The sequence below is a fragment of the Periplaneta americana genome, chromosome 12, assembly GCF_040183065.1.
Source record: "Periplaneta americana isolate PAMFEO1 chromosome 12, P.americana_PAMFEO1_priV1, whole genome shotgun sequence".
Taxonomy (NCBI): domain Eukaryota; kingdom Metazoa; phylum Arthropoda; class Insecta; order Blattodea; family Blattidae; genus Periplaneta; species Periplaneta americana.
In genome coordinates, this window is record NC_091128.1 from 69,467,975 (window position 1) to 69,493,380 (window position 25,406).

At 37.5% G+C, this 25,406-nt stretch overlaps 1 protein-coding gene across 2 annotated transcripts in view; it reads left to right on the forward strand.

Annotated features, from left to right (window-relative positions):
• Window positions 1–25,406, forward strand: part of Su(dx) (Suppressor of deltex) — a 118,079-nt gene that overhangs the window by 81,713 nt on the left and 10,960 nt on the right. For both annotated transcript variants that reach the window (XM_069841502.1, XM_069841501.1), the window contains exons 10-13: window positions 6,795–7,037; window positions 15,564–15,723; window positions 18,889–19,163; window positions 20,858–21,083. In XM_069841502.1, the coding sequence (XP_069697603.1) occupies window positions 6,795–7,037; window positions 15,564–15,723; window positions 18,889–19,163; window positions 20,858–21,083 (904 nt within the window). The remainder of the gene's footprint in view (window positions 1–6,794; window positions 7,038–15,563; window positions 15,724–18,888; window positions 19,164–20,857; window positions 21,084–25,406) is intronic.

Consider the following 25,406-nt stretch of genomic DNA (forward strand, 5'->3'; position numbering starts at 1 on the left):
GTGGTATTTCTAACAGTACAAAAACTTTGAACAAAATTGTATGTTATTATATGAGTGCACAGAATGTGTGGTAATCAAAGAGGAAAAGTATGTACACTCAGTGAGAAAAAAAGTGACCACTTTAATTTCATAATAATGTATAATATAATATCGTTGCTGTGCCTCCAAAATCCGCTATGTGCGTTTCAACAGATTTTTCTGGAGAAAGAAAAAGCATTATCACTTTTAATTTCCTAGATTTTCAAAGCTACTTTTGGTATAATTTCATTAATTTAATCATTTTTCTTGTAATGATTGAAATTATACTGAAAGTAGCTTTGAAAATCAAGGGAATTAAAAGTGATAATGCTTTTTTATTTCTTCTGAAAAATCTGTTTAAATGCACATAGCAGATTCTGAAGTCACAGCGACAATATAATATGTACAGTGTTCCTTTAAAAGGACCTAATGTACACTTGGTCAAAATGAAACTGGCTGGTGTCTGAGAGACTAAGTTCAAATAGGGTATTTCCATGAGTATCTCGGGACAGCTAGGATTTGTTCAAGAGATTGTGTATATTCTTGTAGTAGTTATAATGGGGAACACAACTATTAATCACTAAAATCTTCCGCGAAAATAATTCATATACGAAATTTAAAACAGACAGATTGTACAGAGTGTTTAAACCATGAATTTTATAACACAAACACTATATACTGTATAACAGGTTCTCAAGTTGAGTATGACTGTTGCTCGTTACAGTGCCGTTCTTACTGCAGTAGTACTCTTAGTGTAGTGATAGAGTGTTAGCTAAGTGTTCATGAGGTTGCAAGTTCAGATCTTCGTGGAGCTACTAAACTTTTTTTTTCCCCCCCATTTTAAATGCAACAGTAAAAATATAACAGATTTTTTGTCACTTTTTTTATCCTTAGAATACTTTTCGCTTTATTATTTTAGCTCCCATCTTTGGCCAACACGAAACTTAAAAGGAAGAGGGCATATACTTTGTTATAAATATATAGGATATCTGTGGCATAAAATAAAAGATTGAAATTATTAAATAGAAAATGAAATCGTAATTGTAAAAAAGAAATCCGTAGTGTTACAGCCCGTGAAGGGCCAAGACCGACCAGCCGGCTGCTTGCCTCACGTCCACATGCCAAAAACAGAGGTGGACGATCATCCAACCAGAATGGAGGTATCGTGTGATTAGCACGATGATCCCCCTAGCTGTTATAGTTGGTTTGCAAAACCACATTTTCGCTACCTATTGTAGCTCCCCAAGTGCATCTCTGGGTGGGCACCAGTCCCATACACTGGCCGAAATTTCATGAGAAAATTTCTCCCCTATGAGGACTCGAACCAGCATGCATTCCATAACAGGAGTTATAGGCCTTAGACCACAATGCCACGGCTCGGGACAGTCGTTAATTGTAGTATATAACAAAAGAAGAAATACAAAATAAAAGGAAATAGAACGTCACATCCTCAATATCCACTCCAGTAGCCTTCCGCATTTACAACCTTCCTGAGTCTGTTTCCCATAGAATTCACTATTCATGGGAAATACCCTATTTACTCTTATAATTTCCCCCCTTGAATAATTTCTCCTCGTAGATTTTTCATATATAATTTTTTTAAATATTTTTCTTGCGCAATTTCCCCCTCTGATATAATGTGGATTACCTAGGCCTACAATTTTTCTGTTATAACTTTGGACACCCTCATAAAAATTTCAAGTAAATTACAACGGAATTCATTCATGGAAAACCCAAGGTCGAATCCATCCCCTTCTACAAAGACCTAATGGTACCTGCAATCTCCATCACCCACACATCTGTTGATTTTTGGTCATTCAGTCAGTCAGTCAGAATACGGTTCGGTTAGGTATCATTGTGTGTAGGCTACAGTGCTATTCTGTCACAATGTCAGTGTCATTAAACTCAACTATGGGGAAGAAGTATAATAGTTACACTGCAAATTTTAGGTACAAGTGGTAAATTTCGCCAAGAAAAACTGAGTGAAACATGCAGGAACAGAGTTCGATGTAGAACCGAAATTAATTCGGTATTGGAGGTCTCAAAAAAAAAAAAAAAAGCAAAATCGACATGTCATTTGTTTTGCGGTCCAAAGTGTGGCAAAACTTCAATAATTCGCTTAATTAATTACCAAAATGGTCACTGATTATAGTTATTTAGTACTAAATTTATTTAAGCTTATTAAATTAGATTTCAAGAATGCAGTATTTGTTTGATGTTATTTATGACCAGTTTACCCCTGCTATTTTATAGTCATCGCATAATTCCTCTCCCCCCCAAATTTTCACTCCTAAATCTTGAAAAAAGGGGGGGGGGGGAAATTACACGAGTAAATATGGTAGTTTCTTTTTCTGTCTACACCCTCCCACAAAGTCTGGACAAGGTCCCACAAATTATCTTCATTCCTCGGAGGTGGGTTGAGGAAGTTCTTTCGTAAATGCGTTTTTACTCTAGACCAGACGTTTTCAATGGTATTCAGGTCTGGCGATTTCAGAGGCCAACATATCGCATCAATATCTTGTCTCTCTGAAAACCTCTCCTGAATCACCTTAGACATATGGGCTGGGTGGTTGTCCTGTTGGAATTCAAGAATTCCATCAGGAAGATGTTCTCTGGCATAAAAAAGAATTTCATGTTCTAATAATCGTTTGTATTTAGGCCCGTTTAATTTTCCTTCGGTATAGTGAATTGTTTCAGCTCCCTCTTAAGAAATCCATCCCCAACATGAGACACGTACCCTATCATTTATGGCATTGGGAGCAGTGTATTTTTTCTCGTGTCGGGTACCAGATGGTCAATAAACAAGAATAGGGCTGTCATTAGCAGTGGAAAATCGAACCTTGTCTGAAAAGATAACTCTACTCCAGTCATGGTCAAGATTTTCCTCCACAAATATCAGTCGATCTATCTTATGTTCATCTGTAAGAATATCTTTATGAGCAGCCCTTCACGATCTTGTTCCAACACTCTTTAAATGGTTTCTAACATTTTGGATTTGGCCAGGAAAATTAACAACAGCTCTCAAGGTTGTGGCAGTATGAAAGGGGTTCCTTTCAACCTCCTCGACCAACCTAGCATCTTGCTGTGGCGTGGAAATATGCCTTTTACTACTACCAAGTTTGTGCTGGAAAGTACCGGATGTCAAATAATTTGTAACTCACCTCTGAACAGTCCGATTTGGGACATTAAGCTATCGTCCAACTTGAGCAGCTGAAAATCCACACTCAGCAACTAGGTGGACTAATGCTTCCCTTGTTCCTTCGCTTCTGTGTGCCATGGTGGTTGTAAGTCAAATGAACTTGCATCTACCCCCTGCCAGGTGGCAGTGGTGTTACAGCTTTTCATGTTAATAGAAACTTTTGACACTAGATGGAAGTAACACTAAAGACGACAATTAGAGGCATTTCATATTAAAATGCTGTGTTAATTATTTTATTAATCCCTGCTGCTTTACACTCTATTGCCTAAGAACATTCAGTAAATATGTTGACGGTTAAATAATTGGCAATAATTAATTTGCAAGTTGTACTACAGGGAATATGATTATTATACTAACCGAAATCCGTGATCATCAGGACCTAAATGTAGTAATTGTAAACAAGAAGGAAAACCATAATTCTGATGACAAAATATATCCTGATTTCCTGGAATTATAACCACAACTTTTCACCAAAATTATTTGACTATATTACACTAAAGTGAGTTGTAAAAAATAAAAGAAAGGGCGAAACAAAAAATTCACTACGGAGATTCGAACTCGAGCTGCCTGCATAGAAGTTAAGTAGCTTAACCACTGCTCCACGCCAAGCATGCTGTGGAGGTAGCCCAAATCAGTGCCTTGTACTATGGAGTTGACGAAAGCGCGCACGGAGGTTTACTGTACAGTCCGCATCACCGTTTTTGGCATGTGAAATAAGTAATGGGAACGTTAAGTACGAGTGTGTTACCTTTGCAGCAGTCAGTCTGACAACTGTGTTTGCCAAATGGCTGATCTGACGTGCATAGGAAGTGGTACCATTCTCAGCTGCACTAGCAACATGCTCACAAACTGGGCATTATACTCTAGGACACACGCCAAAAACGCTGGCGCCAGCTGTAGTGAACTGCTCATTCACCCGAAGGTACTTAGAAAATTTTAACTGCTCAAGAGACTGGCCAGTTTCATTTTGACCAAGTGTACTGTAATATGTTGCAACAATGTCCAGTAAGATTTCAGAAAAGTGGCATGTTACAACATTGTGCCTTGAGACAAAAATTAGTATCTTTCATTAATGCTAACTATATTTTTCCAAATATTAATGTAATGCAAATAAAGTAGCTTGGTCCCCCTTTCCCCCACAGGGTGTGAATAAAAACTCTGAAGAGTTACATTAGCTAAAAATTAACTAGGACAAACTTATTCTTTCACAACATGGCTTCTCTTAAGTACCACATATTTTTAATTTAAAGTGAAGGCTGAGTTGGAAGATGAGTTAGAGAGAGGTTCATTAACCTTCCGTTAGCAACACTTTCTACTATGTTGCAATGAGAATTTCAGGATGGAGATAGCATGTTCCAGAAAAATTTTTTACTCCACCTCATTTATAAAAAAGTAATCAACTATCTCATTGAAAATTACATCAAGAGGCTTAATTATCTGCAAATTTAACCAAATATCAACCCAGTAGAGAATATGTGGACAATCATAATAAGATTCGGTACAGTAGCCTTACACAACAATGAAATGATTGACAGGAAATGTGAAAGTTCAGGAGATTAATGAAGTTCAGAAAAACATACTGTATATCTGCCAGAATCTTGTAAATTCAAAATCAGAACGTGTGAAGGAACTCATGAAGTTCAAAGGAGATTGTGTTCCTTTAAGCTGAGTGTAAAATTCATTTGGTGTGAAGTAAGTAATAGTATTGCTTTTATGTTTGTCCCATTTAATTTGGAGGACATAAAAGCTGCAAGGCTGCTAATGGACTGTATATTCTCTATGAGCCATTGTAATCTTTTTTGATTCAGTGTGGAATCATTTTATAGCATTTTAACTCTCTCGTTAGTTAAAGAAAATATTGTGATGTTAAAAATCGATGTCGACATTTTAGTGGGGGGGGGGGGAACATTTAAAGCATTCCTGATATCAAAAGAGTGGTTTTAGCATAAGCTGTCCACATGTCTGTCTGCCCATGTACAGTGATTTCTCGTAAACTATTGAATGGATTTTCTTCATATTCAATATTTCGTCACCTTAGCACTATACTGCACTAACTAAAAAAAAAGTGATTTTTGAGTTAATGCTACTCCATAATGTAACAAAATATGCTTTATCAAGTGTTATACAGTACTATTTTTTAGCATTATACCATTACTATAGAAAACAGTTAATGCCATATAGCATTTATTTCACTTCTTATATACTGGTACTGCCAGAGCTATAGAGCACTATGTTGACTTGATGCAGTATAGCACATGGATTGCATTTGAATGGAATGCTACATAGTACTAATATGAGATAATTCAACTGAAAAAAAGTGATCGTTTAATGTTTAATCTCGTATTAAGTGTGTAAAAAATGAATAATGTCCACATGAAATATAAGCAATATGGTACTAAATACTACAAGAAACAAAATAAATGAGCAGGGTATCGTTGAAAAAGATAGCAGGTGTCACCATAATCACAAAATGCTTGAAGATTTTTGAGGAATTTCATTCAATCTCACATTGAATCATTTCCGAGTGTAGACTCTCAATACTGCAGAAATAGCAGTTATAGAAAATACGTAGTTGGTAGTCTCAATATAGCAACAATGTATTAAATATATACAAGAAGGAGAACAGTTTGGAAAACAATATTTGTATCAAAATATTTTCAGAAATAAATACATTCATTAATTCATAGCTTTCTGTTACACAACACAGAACTGCACGCATTGTATTCTTCACCTGACATAATTAGAAACATTAAATCCAGGGCATGTAATACATATGGGCGAATCCAGAAATGTATATAGAATGTTAGTTGGGAGGCCAGAGGAGGCCGAGATGTAGATGAGAAGATAATATTAAAATGGATTTGAGGGAGGTGGGATATGATTGTAGAGACTGGATTAATCTTGCTCAGGATAGGGACTGATGGCGGGCTTTTGTGAGGGCAACAATGAACCTCTGGGTTCCTTAAAAGCCATAAGTAAGTAAGTATTCATAGCTTTCTGCCCAAGGACAGGTCCTTCACTGCAAACCCAGCATTTTATTTTTTCTTTTTTTCCTGCCTTCCTCTTAGTCTCCACATATGATCCATATATCTTAATGTCGTCTGTCATCTGATATCTTCTTCTGCCCCAAACTTAAATGAATCGGCTTATTGACTTCTCCTAAATGCTTGTTATGCATAAAAGAAGAAGATATGGACATGCAACACCTGGCAAATTGCAAATCTCCTGAAACTTTTGTGGATCTATGTCCAAATTAATATTGGGAAGCAAGAAGGTGTTTAACTTCATTGTAAAATCCTGAGCATTAGACACACGCACACACTTACGAGATTTTTCGTCTCTTTATTTGGATGCATACTAAATGTTTTCACTTAGGCATATCCTTTGAATAATAGTTCAAGAAAATAAATGGTAATAATTCGCAATATGAAAAGGAAAGTAAATTATTTCCAACACAAAAAGTACAATAAAAAAGTATTTCACTCACATTAACACTCATTTTCTTAATATTACAATTTCTCGTACTGAAGTTCAGCATGAAAATGAAGCATCATCTTGTTAATTTGTTTGCTTGCAGGCCTAAGGGTGTTTATGGTGTACCGAGAGCCTACGAGCGCTCGTTTCGGTGGAAGCTGAGTCAGTTCCGGTACCTGTGCCAAAGCAATGCACTGCCGAGCCACATCAAGATTACAGTGACGAGACAAACCTTGTTCGAAGATTCATACCATCAGATCATGAGGCTACCTGCTTACGAACTTCGTAGGCGTCTGTATATTATATTTAGAGGAGAAGAGGGGTTGGATTATGGTGGAGTGTCTAGGTAAGAGTTTGTGCCATCTTTAATAGCAGCAAACTGGAAGATACGACATTTAAGTAAACGTTGTGGCTGATCATATTTACTCATATAACAGTAATTTAGAAACATTGATACACTTGTGTTTTAACTATCATTGTTTTTTCTACATGTGTGGAAATAGTAAAAAAGTAGTGCTGTTGATCAATCAAAATATTTAATCAATTAACTATTTGAATTTAATTGATAGATTAATCGAGTTTTGATCAATTTGAAAAAATGTTTTAATATATTGTAATACACAATTATTGTTAAATTTAACTTGTGTTCGGTGATAGGCATTAGTATTAAATATTCTATATCTGTATATTTTGTATTATTATATTACACAACAACGATTTTAATTATTTACTAACATATTTATTATGAGGCTTATAATTTATTGTGTCAATTTCTCCAGGAATTTTTGAGACAAACTTAAATAACAAAAAGTATGAAGACTTACCTAGTTAATACTGCTTCATCCATGATTTTAAACAAGTGAGTGCATTCACATGCTCCAAATTAAGTGCCGCTCTACATTTAGTAACAATGTTTCCTGCATCACTAAACACGAAAAAACTTTTTTTTCTGTCAAGCACTTCTCCACGATCGTTCAATTCAAATCCAAACGTTTCACTGAGTTTACCTTTCAAATTCTCATATGACATAATGGAGTTTACACTTTTCACTGACCACAGAAAACTGATTTTTTTTTTTTTTTTTTTTTTGTCGAACTAAACACACAACCTCCATATACAAACTCAGTACAGAAACTGCAACTGCAAAAGTACAGCGGTCAAAATAGAAGACTGGTCCCTATTGTAATCGAATTACCAGGTTTTAGAAAAAGAAGAAGATAGTTATGCTCTCACTTGCACATAGTGTAGACATGGCTATTTTATAAGGAATGAAGGGAACAAATACCAGAAAAGTATGTACATATTTCATATGCTAGGAAGATGAGCTGACAACAAGGTGGACGTTTTCTTGGAAAACCATAAAACTTAATAAGGTTTCCCATTGTGTTTCAGCCTTAAATAGAGGTAGACTAGGTCACTGTCCTCATATCTTCATCTCTTTCTGAAGTGTTTTTGCAAAGATTTTCCCTACGCTACCTGCTTTTGCAGTTAGAAAATAACAGTACTGTTGTGCTTTTAAGTAAGCAATTTCCGAGAGAGGAATATTGTCGGAATTTTTAGAATGATTGTATTAACAAAATAATCATTAATATCAACTACAACCGATTAATTTTAATCAACTCGATTATTCGATTAAATATTTTTGATCGATTAATCTTACCATAGAAATTGATCGATTAATCAATTAAATCCCAAAACACTAGTAAAAAGATCTAAAAGTACCGTGTTTACCCAAATATAAGACGACCTTGAATTTAAGAAGACACCTAATTTTCCGATGGCTTCTGTAGGATTTAATTTCTTAAGGTATTTTTGTTGTTGAATTCACAGACAATATTAATCCATTATTAACTATGATTCTAGAACATATAAAATTTCAAGTTCACTTTACTTCAGTAAAGTATATAGATCTCTTGATGGAATGAAATTTGTATTCCTGTAGAGCCTATCAGTGTGAATTCTATTTATGAAAAACTATGCACACAACTAACTGCTAGAGGTTGAAGCTAAAGTATGGTAAACATTTGGAATAGTATTTTTTTTTTTTTTTTTGTTATATACCACGCAATTCAGTATCATTTGGGAGAAATAGCTACTCCTGTGGTTTTATTTAGTGTGCTGTAGAACATAGAAAAATATACGCAATTTGTGTATTTCTCTTAATACTCGAATTTAAGACACCCCCCCCCCCATTTTTCAAACGCAAAAATTGGAGGGGGGAAAACCTCATATTTGGGTAAATAAGGTATTACCACAGTCTAATATATACAGTCACGAAACTTGAGTTGTGAGGGTGCTGGGAACAATAGACTGTGCCAGTACTATTTCGCATTGTCCTGTAATGAAGCACTAGTAGTGATCCTAGTGGTTAGCAACTGTCTATGGATGCATATTTACTACTTATTGAGCTTCGTGACTGTATATACTAGACTGTGGTATTACTTCTTTAGAAGTTAAATTACCAGGAAATATTATTAGTGATTGTGAGGCAAGTAAACAAATTGTGGGTCATTCTACAATAACTCACGTTACATTCAGATACATTCATGAACTTATTACATTAGCTATACTAAAACAGAAATTAAGTTTTTTTGGCTTAATTTATTGCATTTAGGAACAGAGTTCATGGAAGTAACCAGTGGCAGCTCATAAACATTAAATGCTTAGTGCCAAAACCAGAGATAAGAAATAAACAGTCATATTATTATTATTATTATTATTATTATTATTATTATTATTATTATTATTATTATTATTATTATTATTATTATTATTACCACAACTGCAATTTAAGTCACACAGAGTTAGTGTGCACTCAGTGGTGGTTGCTTGATGGTTGTCAGCCCACTTTGAGGTCTGTAAATATAGAGGGAAAAATTGGATCTGTGTCTGGTAGAGTTCCTGGGTAGCTCAGTTGGTAGAGCGTTGGTACGTTTAACCAAAGGTCCCGGATTCGATGCCTGGCCCCAGAACAATTTTTCCCTCGAAATTATTCAAATCAACTTTACAGGGAGTTATACCTGAAAGCTTAATTTGCATTATTGCTGGTGTTGTTGTTGTTGTTATTATTATTATTATTATTATTATTATTATTATTATTATTATTATTATTATTATTATTATTATTGTTGTTGTTGTTGTTGTTAAACTCACCAAAATGTATACAACTGCATACAAAGTCTAGACAAATTAGAGAAAAAATGTGGGCTTGTCTGTTAATATGTAGACTTTCCATCAATAATATAAGCCTAACGTAACAGTAGGATGAGTTGAAACAACAGTCGGGGGTCAACAATGATAGAAACATAGTCGACAACGTTTAGTTCTTTTTGTACTTCATGGTACACTTCTAACATGCATTCAAGCAACTCGTTTTGGTTCGTTTTAGAAGTACCTTAAATTTTGTTGACTTGGTTGAATTCTTTTTTAAGTATTTGTCTAACTTGGAACTGAAGTGAACTAATTCACGAAACACATCAATATACAATACTGTATTTTCATTGAGACAAAATTCATAAATTGGCAAAAAAGTGATACAGTAACGTAAACCAAATCATTGTTCACAATAAACAAATTTTTTGCGATGTTTTAGTACCTCTCCTTGCGGGATTTCATAAAAGTGATAACATTAGTCGACTGATAACATCCGTAATTTGAATAAGCGATGCACACTGTATTCTGAGTTATCAGATTAATCGTGCCCTCTTAATGCTAAATCTAGTGTCGCATAATAGTACATTATACAACGAGCCTATAATGATAGTAATTAAGAAGCAAGTATGGATGTTTATGAAACAAGTGCAAGCGAGTTTCATAATTTTCATACGAGCTTCTTAATTACCATTATAGGCGAGTTTCATACGACTTTTTATGCTCGACTATATTTCTAACTTGAAATTATTCAGATGTATACATTTTATTTGTATCTGACAAGATCGGAAGTGACCTTGTTCTAGGTCGTGAATTGTGAGATGTGCGCAGACGCGAAAGTATTGATTTTTTCGTAGGAACAATAATGTCATTGACTTTGACGTAATCCCGTTAAACTTGGTATAACCTTGATTATTGAATTCGACATTGAAAAACGAGATGACAAATTGAATTTATTTGAATATTATTTACAATTAACGCTAATTATTATAGTAACAGAACATAACCTTATGCGACGGTATTGGATTTCCAGCCTCCGTGACTTTTCGCTAATTCTCTTTCGATTGCATATCCAAGAATAATCGATACTTGCGGTTTTATAATGGTACAAAGCTGACTTGTCATTGGCTGAACACCTGTAAGCTGAGTTGTCATTGGCTGAAAATACCTGTACTTTAATGAGTAGGTGTACTTTAATGACATGCATTAAAGGACTGCTACTAGGTGTATAATTACTACATTTCGGCATGGTCGAGCATAAAATCATATACAATTCATTATTAAATTTAGGACATAGATACTGTTTCTGTTTTCCTCAACTTGCTGAGTGTGTTTTGCAATCGCGAATCTGTAGTGTAAGTGTAACTAATTTTCAGTATTCGCTTTACACAGCATAAGCAAACTGAAGACATTATTCATACGAACATATAATTTTTATGTGTGTTTTATTTTATCCCCTAGGCCTAAGTGTACTAACACCCATTTCTGATCAGTTATGTTCACCTCGGAACACAACATACGGGAAACAGAAGAACGGATTCTTCACATCTCATCTTCACAACCAGTTGCTTTTCTAAATAAATATCCAAGTTGAATTTGCCAGATCTGTGCTGTTCTTGATGAATATTTAAATACCGTTTAATTGTTTAACACGAAGTTAGTTTTCATAATATGTTAATGTTGAAAGCGATAACAGAATTAATTTCTTTACAGGATTACATAGCACAATAACACATCACGGTTTCGTACTATACTTAGTAAAAATACACTGAAATAAAAGCATTCTTAAACAAAGTATTTTTAGAAACCGGAAAAGGGATTTTATCTAATTTTTGCAGCCTTCTGTCTAAGAAACTTGTTCCGACAAAGCGGGAGGACAGACAAAGTGCGAGCAGTAAGAGATTAGGACAGTAAATGGGGTTGTATACAGTTAAACAAGCATTTCAAAAAGCCAGCAGCAAACACTGGTTACAATGTGGTTGGTAGCAACAATAATATTGGCAGTAGAGTTTGCAAGTATAAGCATAACTTATTTCTCTCTGGTTTTGCGCAGAAAATATGAATTCTCCTTTTCTCGCTTGTGTTCTGTTAGTGCCATGGCACAATGGCACTCCCTCTAAAGCCGCCCCTGGCACTAACCAGTAATCAGGAATATAATTAATTATTTGTGATCTATTGATGAAGTAATTAATTATATTCCCGATTACTGGTTACTGCCATGAAGAAAGTTCCTAAATGCAATAAATAAACCAAAAACATTTTCTTTATTTTTTGTTTTAGTGTATCTAAGAAGTTCATAAATGTGTTTGAATGTAACATGATTTACTGTGGAATGACCCTTGTGCACACAATCTGTATACATGTACAAAATTCTGAGCACATTGATTAGAACACTTAGTCAGCAGTGATGAAGTACTTACTTACTGGCTTCTAAGGAACCCGGAGGTTCATCGCCACCCTCACATAAGCCCGCCATTGGTCCCTATCCTAAGCAAGATTAATCCAGTCCCTACCATCATATCCCACCTCCCTCAAATCCATTTTAATATTATCTTCCCATCTACGTCTCGGCCTTCCCAAAGGTCTTTTCCCCTCTGGCCTCCCAACTAACACTCTATATGTATTTCTGGATTCGCCCATACGTGCTACATGCCCAGCCCATCTCAAACGTCTGGATTTAATGTTCCTAATTATGTCAGGTGAAAGATACAATGCATGCAGCTCTGCGTTGTGTAACTTTCTCCATTCTCCTGTAACTTCATCCCTCTTAGCCCCAAATATTTTCCTAAGAACCTTATTCTCAAAAACCCTCAATCTCTGTTCCTCTCTCAAAGTGAGAGTCCAAGTTTCACAGCCATACAGAAGAACTGGTAATATAACTGTTTTATAAATTCCAACTTTCAGATTTTTTGACAGCAGACCAGATGACAAAAGCTTCTCAACCGAATAATAACAGGCATTTCCCATATTTATTCTGCGTTTAATTTCCTCCCGAGTGTCATTTACATTTGTTACTGTTGCTCCAAGATATTTGAATTTTTCCACCTCTTCGAAGGATAAATCTCCAACTTTTATAGTTCCATTTCGTACAATATTCTGATCACGAGACATAATCATATACTTAGTCTTTTCGGGATTTACTTCCAACCCTATCTCTTTACTTGCTTCAAGTAGAATTTCCGCGTTTTCCCTTATCGTTTGTGGATTTTCTCCTAACATATTCACGTCATCTGCATAGACAAGAAGCTGATGTAACCCGTTCAATTCCAAACCCTCTGTGTTATCCTGAACTTTCCTAATGGCATATTCTAGAGTGAAGTTAAAAAGTAATGAAGTAGGCCTATAAAAACTTGGCAACTTTATCAGTGTATGGAACAGTTAAAACAGTAAAAATTCATGATAATTTGACGGAAATTAAGCATTTACCATAGAGATGGGTGATCCATTGTTTATGGAATTTTAAAGAATTTATCAAACTTTCTTTTTACATTTCTATAAAAGGATTCCACATTAAGAAAAAAGCATTGGTTTTATGGGCCTTGCTTAATACATTGTACGAGCTATGTGGTAGGTAGGCATTTCTATGACAATTGGTCATTTGATAGAATAGCCCCTTATACTCAATACTTTTTTCTTAACGTGAAATCCTCTATATAAGAAAGGTATTTTCTTTATTATTACTAAAGTAAAGCAATGAATGAATGAATTAATTAATTTAGCCATTATGTCCCATGAAGGGCAAAGGTCTCCTATAAAAGGGGTAGCTCGTTATTACTCACCCGGTGATCCATTCCAGGCGAGATTTCACTTCAGCAATAGTAGTATTAAACGATGATATTTCCCGTAATATATAGTTTTCATCGAAGATATAACCTAAGAGATAGATGTTTATATGTGGCTAATTTTATTTTCGAAAGAAATTGTCACTGTAATATGGGTTCAAATTATTCAGTTATCATTTTGATAACCATTACAATTTTATGGAACAAATTAACGACAATAATCGAAGTCCACTGTATGTGTGACAAGTTGTTAATTGTGATTATTTCTGCTTTGTTACCGAAATGCAGTACTCAGATTGAATTTCTTGATGATTGTAGTGAGCAGGTACTACATTTGTGTCAGCTGTATAATTGAAATAAGTGGTGATATTGGCACAGGATTAAATGTACAGATTTATATAATTGCATAGAATTTAGGCAACCTAGGTAAACTACACTGTAATGGCCCACTCACACTTACATGTTGTGTTACGTTGCACTTGCTAATATTTTCTCTAGTCAGCTTCCATTATTACCTCAGTGAGGTATGTTTGAATTGGATGATTGTCCATACACGTTCAGACTTACCTCCTAGACTTATAGTTCACAAAGAAGTCGTAAGAATCTTTGATATCAATAATTCCCCATGAGAAATCCTGTCTCACTATAAATGGTTCTGCATTCATAGAAATGCGTGAGAATAGTTTCTCAAATCTATACTTTCATAGCTTGCCAAAATTTCGCTACAGAGAACAGCTTAAAATGAAACAGTGATGAAATCTCGATCACATTCTGTCAGTATAGTTTGTTTTTATGCTTACTTTTTCTCATGCTTAACTTGGAGAGCAATACAGTCGGAAAAATTCAAGCAGCCACAGAAATCTGGAGACTTAACTCTTAATACTTTCTTCCATACAGGGGGGATTTCTCTGTGGATTTTGGTTTCAAGTAAGTCTCTACATGTATGGGGCCCTTTAGAGAAAGAGAGGTATTGTTCCTTTCCTTAATGTCAACAATGCTGTCTGTGTTTACATTCAGGGGCACATTCTGTCTCATGAAGAAAATGAACACGGCACTGGAGCCTTCGCCCACTCATGGATCTTTTCTCTTCAGAGAAATAGCTCTCTTAATGAAGTGTGAGAAAAGTAGTGAATGAAATAGCCTTTGCTGAACAGCAGTACCAAATACAAATAGTTAATTATCAAGATATGAAACTTTATTTCGACGTCGGAAAAGAGTGTGTGAAGTTCTGACATTGTAATTGCTGGGCCATATATCCAGTTCTGCTTTACCTTAAAAATCACATTTCAATTGTTTCGCTTTTTTCTTAGCTGGTTTGATGTTAGCAGTCTTGTTCTTGAAACCATATGCCAGCACGATATTTATATATATATATATTCGAAAAGTAATGGCAACATAGTTTTACTGTTTCAGACTGAATTTATTTAGGTTACTTTCGACATTACATACTTAAAATATAGTCTCCTGTCGTGTCAACAATACATTGCCAAATTCTTGGAAGATGGCGGATTCCATCTGCCTCGAATGCCTCGCTACCACCCAACTTGCAGTAGTTCAGTATGGTAGGACTTCTCTCCCGTAGGCTTCTTGCAGTGGCATAAAGCACTGAGTTGTATGTTTTTCTCTTGCAACTTGGATTTTTATGAAGCACTTTTGTTCGTATCTTTAGGGCTGTATTGTTTACTACAAATTAGAAACAGCCACTGCATTTACAAAATATGGCTACTTCGAGACTTTCAAAATTGCAAATTTATGAAACAGTCGCTGTTGTATTACGTAGTACAAGATTTCAGTGATCACTGATAGAAGCACTGATTTACATTATTGTTGCCATTACTTACTGAATGCCCTAGTATGTTGTGCTATATTGACTGCTTCGCTGAATTTTCAAGAGTATTGTTGTTCACCAAGTAAATGTGGTTTCTTTTTTCTCATTTCAGGGAATGGTTCTTTCTCCTGTCCCACGAAGTGCTCAATCCAATGTACTGCCTTTTTGAATATGCCAACAAGAACAACTACAGTCTACAAATCAACCCGGCCTCCTACGTTAATCCAGATCATTTATTGTATTTCAAGTTCATTGGAAGGTTCATAGCAATGGTATGGAAGTATATTGTTATGCTTTTACAGTATTTAGTTACATTATCAGTTAAAAGATAAACTTTCCAGGTGTCAGTCTGCTCCTTCCTTGCTCCTAAGCACTACTTCACTCTCTGCTGCTGTGCTGTCAGTTTCTGCCTTGCAGCCTGTGAGATAATTGGAAAAGAATCTCTTAAACAATCAATTATCATTACCATTAATTGAAGCTTCGGCTGGAACAACGTTATAAGTTAACATTTGGTAAAATTTACAGGAGCTGAAAAATATGTGTACACATACAACGTTGTTCCAGGGTAGCAAACTTTTGGGTGGACAAATCTCATGTATTGCATTGATGGACAGTTGCAAGCCAAGGAATATAGCAAGGTAACATGACATACACATGGAAACACGCCGAATGAAAATTTTGTAACTTACAACGTTGTTCCAGCCGACGCTTCAATTGTTATTACATTTAGGCTAGGGCTCCACTAGCTGTATTTGACGGCTGCTGTGAGCTGCATTCTACTGCCTAGATTTTTACTGCAAGAAGGTGGCTCCACTTGCTGTAAATTTTCTACATGTGAAAGCTGTAGTTCACTGCTCCACTGTGCTCTGGCCCGGCTCCACTCCTGTTGTTCAGCTGAAAACAGCGTTGTGATGTTCTTTGTGTACTACAAGATCAAGCAAAAATTGCACTGAAAATGAGCACACTACAAGTATTTCTCAAGGTGATTGTATGTTTGCTATTGGTTCGCTGTCGTCGAAGATTGCATCAAAGAAAATGGTGGATACATCAGAAAAACACGAAGGCATGTTTGCTGCAATGCATCACAGACTTAGGGAATATCCAGCTAAATTTGTTTAGTTCTACCGGATGTCGGAATTTTGTTCTAGGCATACGAAGTAAATTGTTCTGTATGGTTGTGAATCTTCGACTCTCACTTTGAGAGAAGAACGGAGATTAAGGGTGTTTGATAATAAGGTTCTTAGGAAAATATTTGGGGCTAAGAGGGATGAAATTACAGGAGAACGGAGAAAGTTACACAACGCAGAACTGCACGCATTGTATTCTTCACCTGACATAATTAGGAACATTAAATCCAGACGTTTGAGATGGGCAGGGCACATAGCACGTATGGGCGAATCTAGAAATGCATATAGAGTGTTAGTTGGGAGACCGGAAGGAAAAATACCTTTGTGGAGGCCGAGACGTAGATGGGAGGATAATATTAAAATGTATTTGAGGGAGGTGGGATATGATGATAGAGACTGGATTAATCTTGCACAGGATAGGGACCGATGGTGGACTTATGTGAGGGCGGCAATGAACCTGCGGGTTCCTTAAAAGGCATTTGTAAGTAAGTAAGTGAGCATACCAAGTAATAATGCTCATACATAAGGGATGCTTCGCCTCATGGATAATTGGAAACAGGAGGACTACCACGGCCGGTGGAGCCAGACTTCGGCGACAGATAACGGCACGAAAATGGAACATGTTCTATTCCCCTGGCAGTAGACCTTGGTACTGCCGCCGAAATTCTGTTAGGCGCAGTGAAATACTGCCCATATAGCCACCTACACTTGTTTTGCGTGTATTCCATTTTCAGGCAGTAGACTGCAGCTCACAGCAGCTGTCAAATACAGCTAGTGGAGCCCTAGCCTAAACCTTCGCATTACTGAACAAAATTATTCACAACTTATACTGTATGGAGTCCATTTTAGACTCTGTGCTTATTTATATTAAACATTATCAATTTTGGGCCCGTTATGAGCAATAGAACATTTTTCAGTGCTAGCAACTTTGACATTTCATATCAGTTCTAGTCTTCATTGCACTTAGCGCATTGGATTACAATCTCTTTATGGAATGACTTTTGCATGCCTGCAGTTGACATTTTCCACACCTAAATTCTGTCTTCTTGTTTGGTATTCTGTGACACATGTGATAACATTTCATGCCAATAGTTTCCATTGCTACTCGAATTGGCTTCTTGAGGCTGTAATTCGAAGCCCTTTCTATAACACATGGTTGCACCATTTGATCTCCAAGTTCTAACAAGAAATTCCATCGACAATGCAGCATCTTAGTCTTTTTTTTTTCTTTTAGTGGATTATTTTACGACGCTGTATCAACATCTCAGGCTATTTAGCATCTGAATGAAATGAAGATGATAATGCCTGTGAAAATAGTCCGGCACTGATAGTTACCCAGAATTTTCTCATATTGGGTTGAGGGAAAACCCTGGAAAAAACCTCAACCAGGTAATTTTCCCCAACCAGTATTCGAATCCAGGCCACCTCGTTTCGCTATCAGACGTGCTAACCGTTACTCCACAGGTGTGACACCTTAGTCTTCCAATCTGGATGCTTCAAGAGCCAAAGTGTGAGTGCATTTATGCAATTTATGTCCACCATGTTGAAAAAGAGCCTGAAGGGCCACCGACGCATTTCTCCACACTGTGTACTCTCTTGCCATTTTGTCGACGACATCGACGTCAAGAGGGAAAATTGCCGCCAATATAACTGTAAAGGGCAATAAACAGCTTGGGATCTATCAACAATGTGTTCCGCAGCTGTATAAAGTCAATTTTTGTGAATACTAACTTCGTCACAGTTATTACGGTATGGAGTCCATTTTGTTCCACATTTTTTAATAGTATTTCTGAAAGTGGGAAGAGAGAATTATTTTCAATACATATTTATCTTAATGCAATTAAGGCATAGAAAAAATAACAAAAGATAGGGGTTCAAAATTTCAATAATATTTAAAAAAACCGTAGTACTGGGGTCCATTCTGGACCCCATTTGTAATGTGAGGGTTAAAATAAAATTAAAATAGCTGTATTTAAAAACGTACTGCATGAAGGTTTTATCATTTAATATTTCCTAATTCAAAACATGTCACTTTCTACTCTTTTTGTCTTTTATAATTCTAGTCTCTCAATTTTCTAACAAGACTGTGCACTTTATAAAGATCAAGTAGGTCCTACCATATTTGCTCGCGTAATTTGTGAATTTTTTTACTCTTTTTGGCCAATGAAAAATTTGGGTATGTAAAATACGCGAATTTTTTTCTAGTGGAAGGCTTGATCTCGATTTTATTCTGGTATAACTGAGAATACAGTAAGTATGACTTCATATGTGAGAACGATTTACCAAGTTATGTGTTTCTTTTTCTTACAGGCTCTGTATCATGGCCGGTTTATCTACTCAGGGTTCACAATGCCCTTCTATAAGAGAATGCTTAACAAGAAGCTCACTATGAAGGATATCGAGTCGATTGATCCTGAATTCTACAATTCCTTGGTTTGGATCAAAGACAATAATATAGATGAATGCGGCCTTGAATTGTACTTCAGTGTAGATTTTGAAATTCTTGGTCAAGTTATCCATCACGAACTGAAAGAAGGTGGTGACAAGATTCGAGTAGCTGAGGAGAACAAGGAAGAGTACATGAGGTATTTCACACATTTGTGTTCTATTTCATCCTTTGTGCACTTTTATCAGATCCTAGGATTGTGCACTAATATACATTGCAGAAAAATATTTGAAGAAATGTACTACAGTGAAATCTCGATGCATCGTTCCCATTATCGTTTTCCCACCTTTTTCGTCCACTTTTTTTGGTCTGGGAAATAGTCCCATATAAATAACGTTATTTTTTCCCCAGTTCCATTGCTCTTCGAACTATCGTTTTACTGCAACGATCATTGAGAAATCACTGTCCCGACACCATATTTTCCTGTATGGATAGTTTTCTTTTATTTGAAAGGGCAGACTTCTTGCTCTCCATTATTATCTTTGAAGCAAGAGGATGCAGAAGATTGCGATCTAGAGACTGTGTCAAACTTCACAGAGAAATGTAAAATGTATTACACCACCATAATACATGACGTGATTCGTCATCTTAGTGTGGCACACAAACTCTCCACGTGCGTTTGGTATAGTCTGTTAATGCGGAAATTAGTTACTACAGTACGTGTGTGATCTGTGCTATGAAGACAAGTATTAGATTCTGAAAAGAAATGCAGTTTTATAGTAACTTATTGATTAATCATATTTTTCCACACAAGAACGATGTGGAGGTGTATAAACACTTGATACAGTATTATTATGGAATGTAATACACAGTCATCTTACCTAACGAGATTTGTCGTCTTAATGCTTCAACTTGTTCAAGAGTCAGCTGTGCTACAACACAATGCTGATCTCCACAGTGACAAGTGTTTCTGTATATTTTTTTTATGTTCAGTACATGTTTATATCCTTATACACGTACAGGAGAAGTATCTTTTTAGGGTTACTAAAGAAGTAGACAAGTTTCGGCATTATTTTCATGCGATATAATATAGGCCTAATTTGTGGTTGCATGTAATGCAACAGTATAGGCTAATGGAAGCCCACCTACTTTAAACAGTAGTATTAATTTTATGGGAATGGATTTGTTGTAACACATATCTGCATTCTGAACGTATCACGAATCTAGGTTTATGATTTTCACATATTTAATTTCTATCTAAATTATTAGTAACAATCAACATCTCGTAAGGAATAGCGAACTAAATTCTAGTGCATAGGTCATCCTTATTGCAAACATGATTTGGTACAATGGTGTGTGAGTTCTGTTTACTTCAGTATCATTCTTATCAGAAATTCACTATAGAATTCAGGCATAAAATGTGCACGAAATGAAAGCCAATTGCAGATTTTTTCTGCAATAAATAGTGTACATAATGTTCTAATAAAGGTGCATTCAATGTAATCACTAACCACTCAGTTGTTCATATATTGTTAAAATTAAATGCATCGATTATTTGGATATTCCCAATAAGTCATCTAGGAAACCGTTAGATACATTCATAACTCTGTTGCGTCTATTATACGCCTAAATACTGTAATTTTTATGGTTTCCTGGTATTATCATTTTCCCGTATTTATCATTTTTATTCCCTGTTCCCCTAAAAAATTATGGATCGGGGTTTCACTGTATTCAACATAGTTAAGTTATATGGTTTGAGTTTGAGCATGCTTCTATGGCTTTATTTATCATCAGAACCTGTTCCTGCTGTGTATCATCATCATCATCATCATCATCATCATCATCATCATCATCCTCTTTTATTATGTGTTTGTAAATGTATTTATATTACAGACTGATGACAGAGTGGAGGATGACACGGGGTATCGAGGATCAGACCAAAGCATTTCTTGATGGCTTTAACGAAGTTGTTCCTTTGGAGTGGCTCAAGTACTTTGACGAGCGTGAATTGGAGTTGATGCTGTGTGGAATGCAGGAGATAGATGTGGACGACTGGCAACGTAACTCCATCTACCGCCACTACACTCGCAACAGCAAGCAGGTGGCATGGTTCTGGCAGGTGAGACATCCCTTCCCCCTATTACTTCCTCATCAAAGTATTGTCATGCTTGAAAAAGAAAATCAATTTCGAATTTCTCGTGAAAGTATACTTTTCCGGTATGCTGCAAATAGAAAATCGATTTCGACTTTTTCGTGGAAGTACCTATACCTTTCCAGTATTCCTGTTGCCGAAATATTGATTTGGGTCATGCCTTCTGCCCATCTATGTACACCAATTTCTACAAAACTCTCAGTCAGGTACTTTCCATATTCAATATCTACAAGTCGAATTTATCTGGTAGTGCTCACGTTATTTAGTAAATAATTAATGGATCTTTGTTTGATATAAAAACACACAATAATGCTTAACTTCTGCAATCATCACATGATTTTCTTTGTGAATTTTTGTATTATTGGTATGTAGAATAAACTGACAAATGAACTGAGTCACTTAGTATGTACGGAAAAACATTTGGCTGAAAGAAATTAATTATTATATATAGAATTAGTTACACTTTTCGTTGCGAATTATTTTACAGTCTAGTTGTGATTATGTATGAAAGACATGAAGAGTCCCTTGTAGTTATGTTTTAAAAATATTCATTATACTTCAGTGAAAGAACGTCGTAAAAGTTTAGAAGAGAGGTATTTGTTTGGATTGTTGTAACGAACCTCTAATATACTTTTACCTCCAATTTTCGTAAATATAAAAGTATTAGAGAAGTCCACAACATACATACAACTGTTTTTATTTGTAATTACATGTCTACTTAATTTGTGCAATTAAATGTCTTAATTTCGAGATTGCATATGTGCATGTGTGAAGTGAAAGTACATCTTTTCATGTGCATATTAAATGATTTTATTTATGGTTGTCTTTTGAATATTTTAAGAAAATGAACTATGAAAGGTAATCTGAATTGGAACGAAACACTGAAGTATATAAAGTAATGAGAAAGTATGTGTCACCTTTGTAACATTCTTTTGACGTGAAAACTGTTTTCTTCCAAGTTTATTTATACATGCTTTAACATCTGTGATCATATCACGTGTGTAGCATCTTTGGGTGTATATCAGCAGGCCATTTACTATTGTACTTGTGTTCATGTAACTGATTTAGACTTTGTTTTAATGTTTATTGGTGCTGATAAATCATTATAGGTAAATTTCCAATCTGGCTGCTATCTCAAGCGTTACATAATCTGTGCATACTTGTAAGTGAATAAGTGACTAGGATTGTCTAATAGGCAGCTAGTATTATTACCAAAAATCAAATGCAGTGAGAAATATTAAACAATAAAAAAAATCATATCACCATGACAGAAAGAAACAAAGATTTTTTATTGCAATCATCGGGATTTTGTGAATCCCCTGTCATTTTTATTTGGGGGGGGGGGGGAGAGGAGGCACATTACTCTTATTACTGCCATTATCCTATTGAAGAAGCTCTTGCTGAAGATTGTGATCATTTTCAAACCCTTACATTTGTTGTTCCTTTCCTTAATTTTTTGTTAGTGCACTTTACACCTGTATATTTTCCCCATCTTCTGTGTTGCTTGCACACAACTATAGGTTTCTGTTGTTATGAAACATTAGGGTTCCCTTTCATTTTTTGCTTCATTACACTTTTAGCTTATGCTTGCCAGAAGGAAGATTTAACAAACTACATACTGTTTCAACCACTCCGCGGTATCTTACTGCAGTTACGTGAAATGTTTTCAATCACTGTGTTGACATATGACACATTTCAAAATAATAATAACTTATTTTATTTTACCTGGCAGAGTTAAGGCATTGAGGCCTTCTCTTCCACTCAACCAGGTCTACATTTAAATTCAAATACATTAATAATAATAATAATAATAATGTGACAGCGACGTGAGAATCGAACTCACGACCAGCGTCCCGCATGAAAGCAGATCGCACAAGCTCCACGGAACATTGAGTGACGTCGCGCGGTGGAGAGAAGATCGCGCGGAGCACTTTGGGACGGCGCGCGGCGGAGAAAGGGGAGAGGGTGTATTACGTCACGCGACGAGTCCGCGCGCGCAGCTGCTTACGGAGGGAAGGGGGAACGGACCTTCCCGGCCCTTCCAGAAATGCGCCGCTTTCTCGGCCTCTACACAACTGTAGAAGGTTCTCGCAACTATGATTTTGCTATAAAAGAGCAGGCGCCAGCGAACTAGAGTTTCAGTTTCAGTTTCTGAGTTTTCAGTTATTCAGTCAGTGAGTAAGCCAGAGCAAGCAAGCCAAGCCAACCGGAGTTCGACTCGAGTGTGCGTCCGCATCTGCGTCAGCATCCGAAGGCCTGAGTTCGAGTGCAGTGGACCGCAGTTGGAGGGACCTGAGTTCGAGTGCAGTGGACCGCAGTTGGAGGGACCCGAGTTCGAGTACAGTGAACTGTCTCTGAAGGTCTGTGGTTCGAGATACCGTGAACTCGAGTGACTGAGATAGAAGAACTGTGAACTGAGAACTGGTAGTTCTGATTTGTAAATAGTGCTTTGTAAATATTAGTTAAGATTAACAGTTCATTGTTGTACGTAATAGTCCAAGTAAATTGTCATTGTCGTCGGTGGAGTGCTATAACGAATACTGTGTTAAGTGAAAATCCAATTGTTGACGAGAGCGTTTAAGGTGAATTGTAGAAAGGAATTATTGTTGTGACGAATAAATTACATTGTTGTTACCAATAAAATTCACACTGGTGTCAGAACCGGGACATTATCGACAATGGAGAACCTACAGCTGATCCTGCAAGCCATCGCGGAACTGAAAAAGGACATAAGTGAAGTGAAAGGCGACATAAGTGAAGTGAAAGGCGACATAAGTGAAGTGAAAACGGAGATGAAAAGTGACATAAGCGGAGTGAAAGATGACGTCACTACGCAAATTGAAAGCGTTTCAGCCCACGTAGATGGAATTGTCGCCATCGTGAAAGACGAACTCAAAGCCGACCTTGACAACCTAAACAAGAATTTTACAACTATAAACGAGACAGTAACCGAATTGAGACAGGAGGTAGACCATTTCGACGGCAAAATCCGCGATCTCGAGCGCCGTCAAGAGCAGACGAGCGAATTGCTGGACAAGACGAGTGAGGTGATGGAAAAACATGCTGAAGAAAACAAGCACATCCTCGCGTTGGTGGATCGCCAGGCCAGAGAACATAAACAGATAGTTGCCGAGGAGGTTCGACGTGCCATGCGAGAAGCGGCCACAGAGTTGAGGACTCCATATAGTGCCCCTGCGGAACCATCGGCTTCAGCCAGACATCACAACGTCAAGACGCCGAAGTTCGACGGTACGACGTCTTGGGCGATATTCCGTCGCCAGTTCGAGGCCATCGCAGAGCACAATGGGTGGACGCCAGCAGAGAAAACTACTCAGCTGCTGGCCGCGCTTCAGGGACAGGCGTTGGAGATTCTTCACAGCGTTCCAGAAGATGGGACAGCCGCTGAGATAATGGCGGCCTTGGAGGGACGTTATGGTGACCATCAACTTGCTGCAGCATTTAGGACCCAACTAAAAACGAGGGTCCAACAGTCAGGCGAGTCCCTGCAAGAATTCGCGATGGCGGTGGAACAACTGGCTCATAAGGCCCTCAGGGGCCTACCTAATGACTTCATCGCTGGAGAGGCGGCCTACACCTTCGGCAGCGGAGTTCGAGACCCCGAAATAAGACAACAGCTACTCCTGGCAGAGCATCGTACCATCAACGCAGCTCTGGCGGCGGCCCTCAGGATGGAGGCGGCCAAGTCGGCGGCGGGAGTCTCAACACCGCACTGGATCAGGAGCGTCACGGCGACGGATGCTGGGGGGCGCCAACCGAAGCCACCCGAGCGGCAGTCAACGGAGCGGCGGAGACGACGGGCGCCCACCTGCTGGTCCTGTGGCAAACCGGGACACTTGAGAAGGGACTGTGACCAATCCGGCCACAGGCAGGAGAGAGAGGTGGCCGACGTCGAGGAGCGCCAGCAGTCAACGGAGCGGCGGAAACGACGGGCGCCCACCTGCTGGTCCTGTGGCAAACCGGGACACTTGAGAAGGGACTGTGACCAATCCGGCCACAGGCAGGAGAGAGAGGTGGCCGACGTCGAGGAGCGCCAGCAGTCAACGGAGCGGCGGAGACGACGGGCGCCCACCTGCTGGTCCTGCGGCAGACCGGGACACCTGAGAAGGGACTGTGACCGATCCGGTCACAGGCAGGAGAGAGAGGTGGCCGACGTCGAGGAGCGCCAACAGTCGCCTGAGCAACGGAGACGACGGGTGCCCACCTGCTGGTCCTGCGGTGAACCTGGGCACCTGCGGAGGAGTTGCGACCGACCTGGCAACAGTCAGGAGA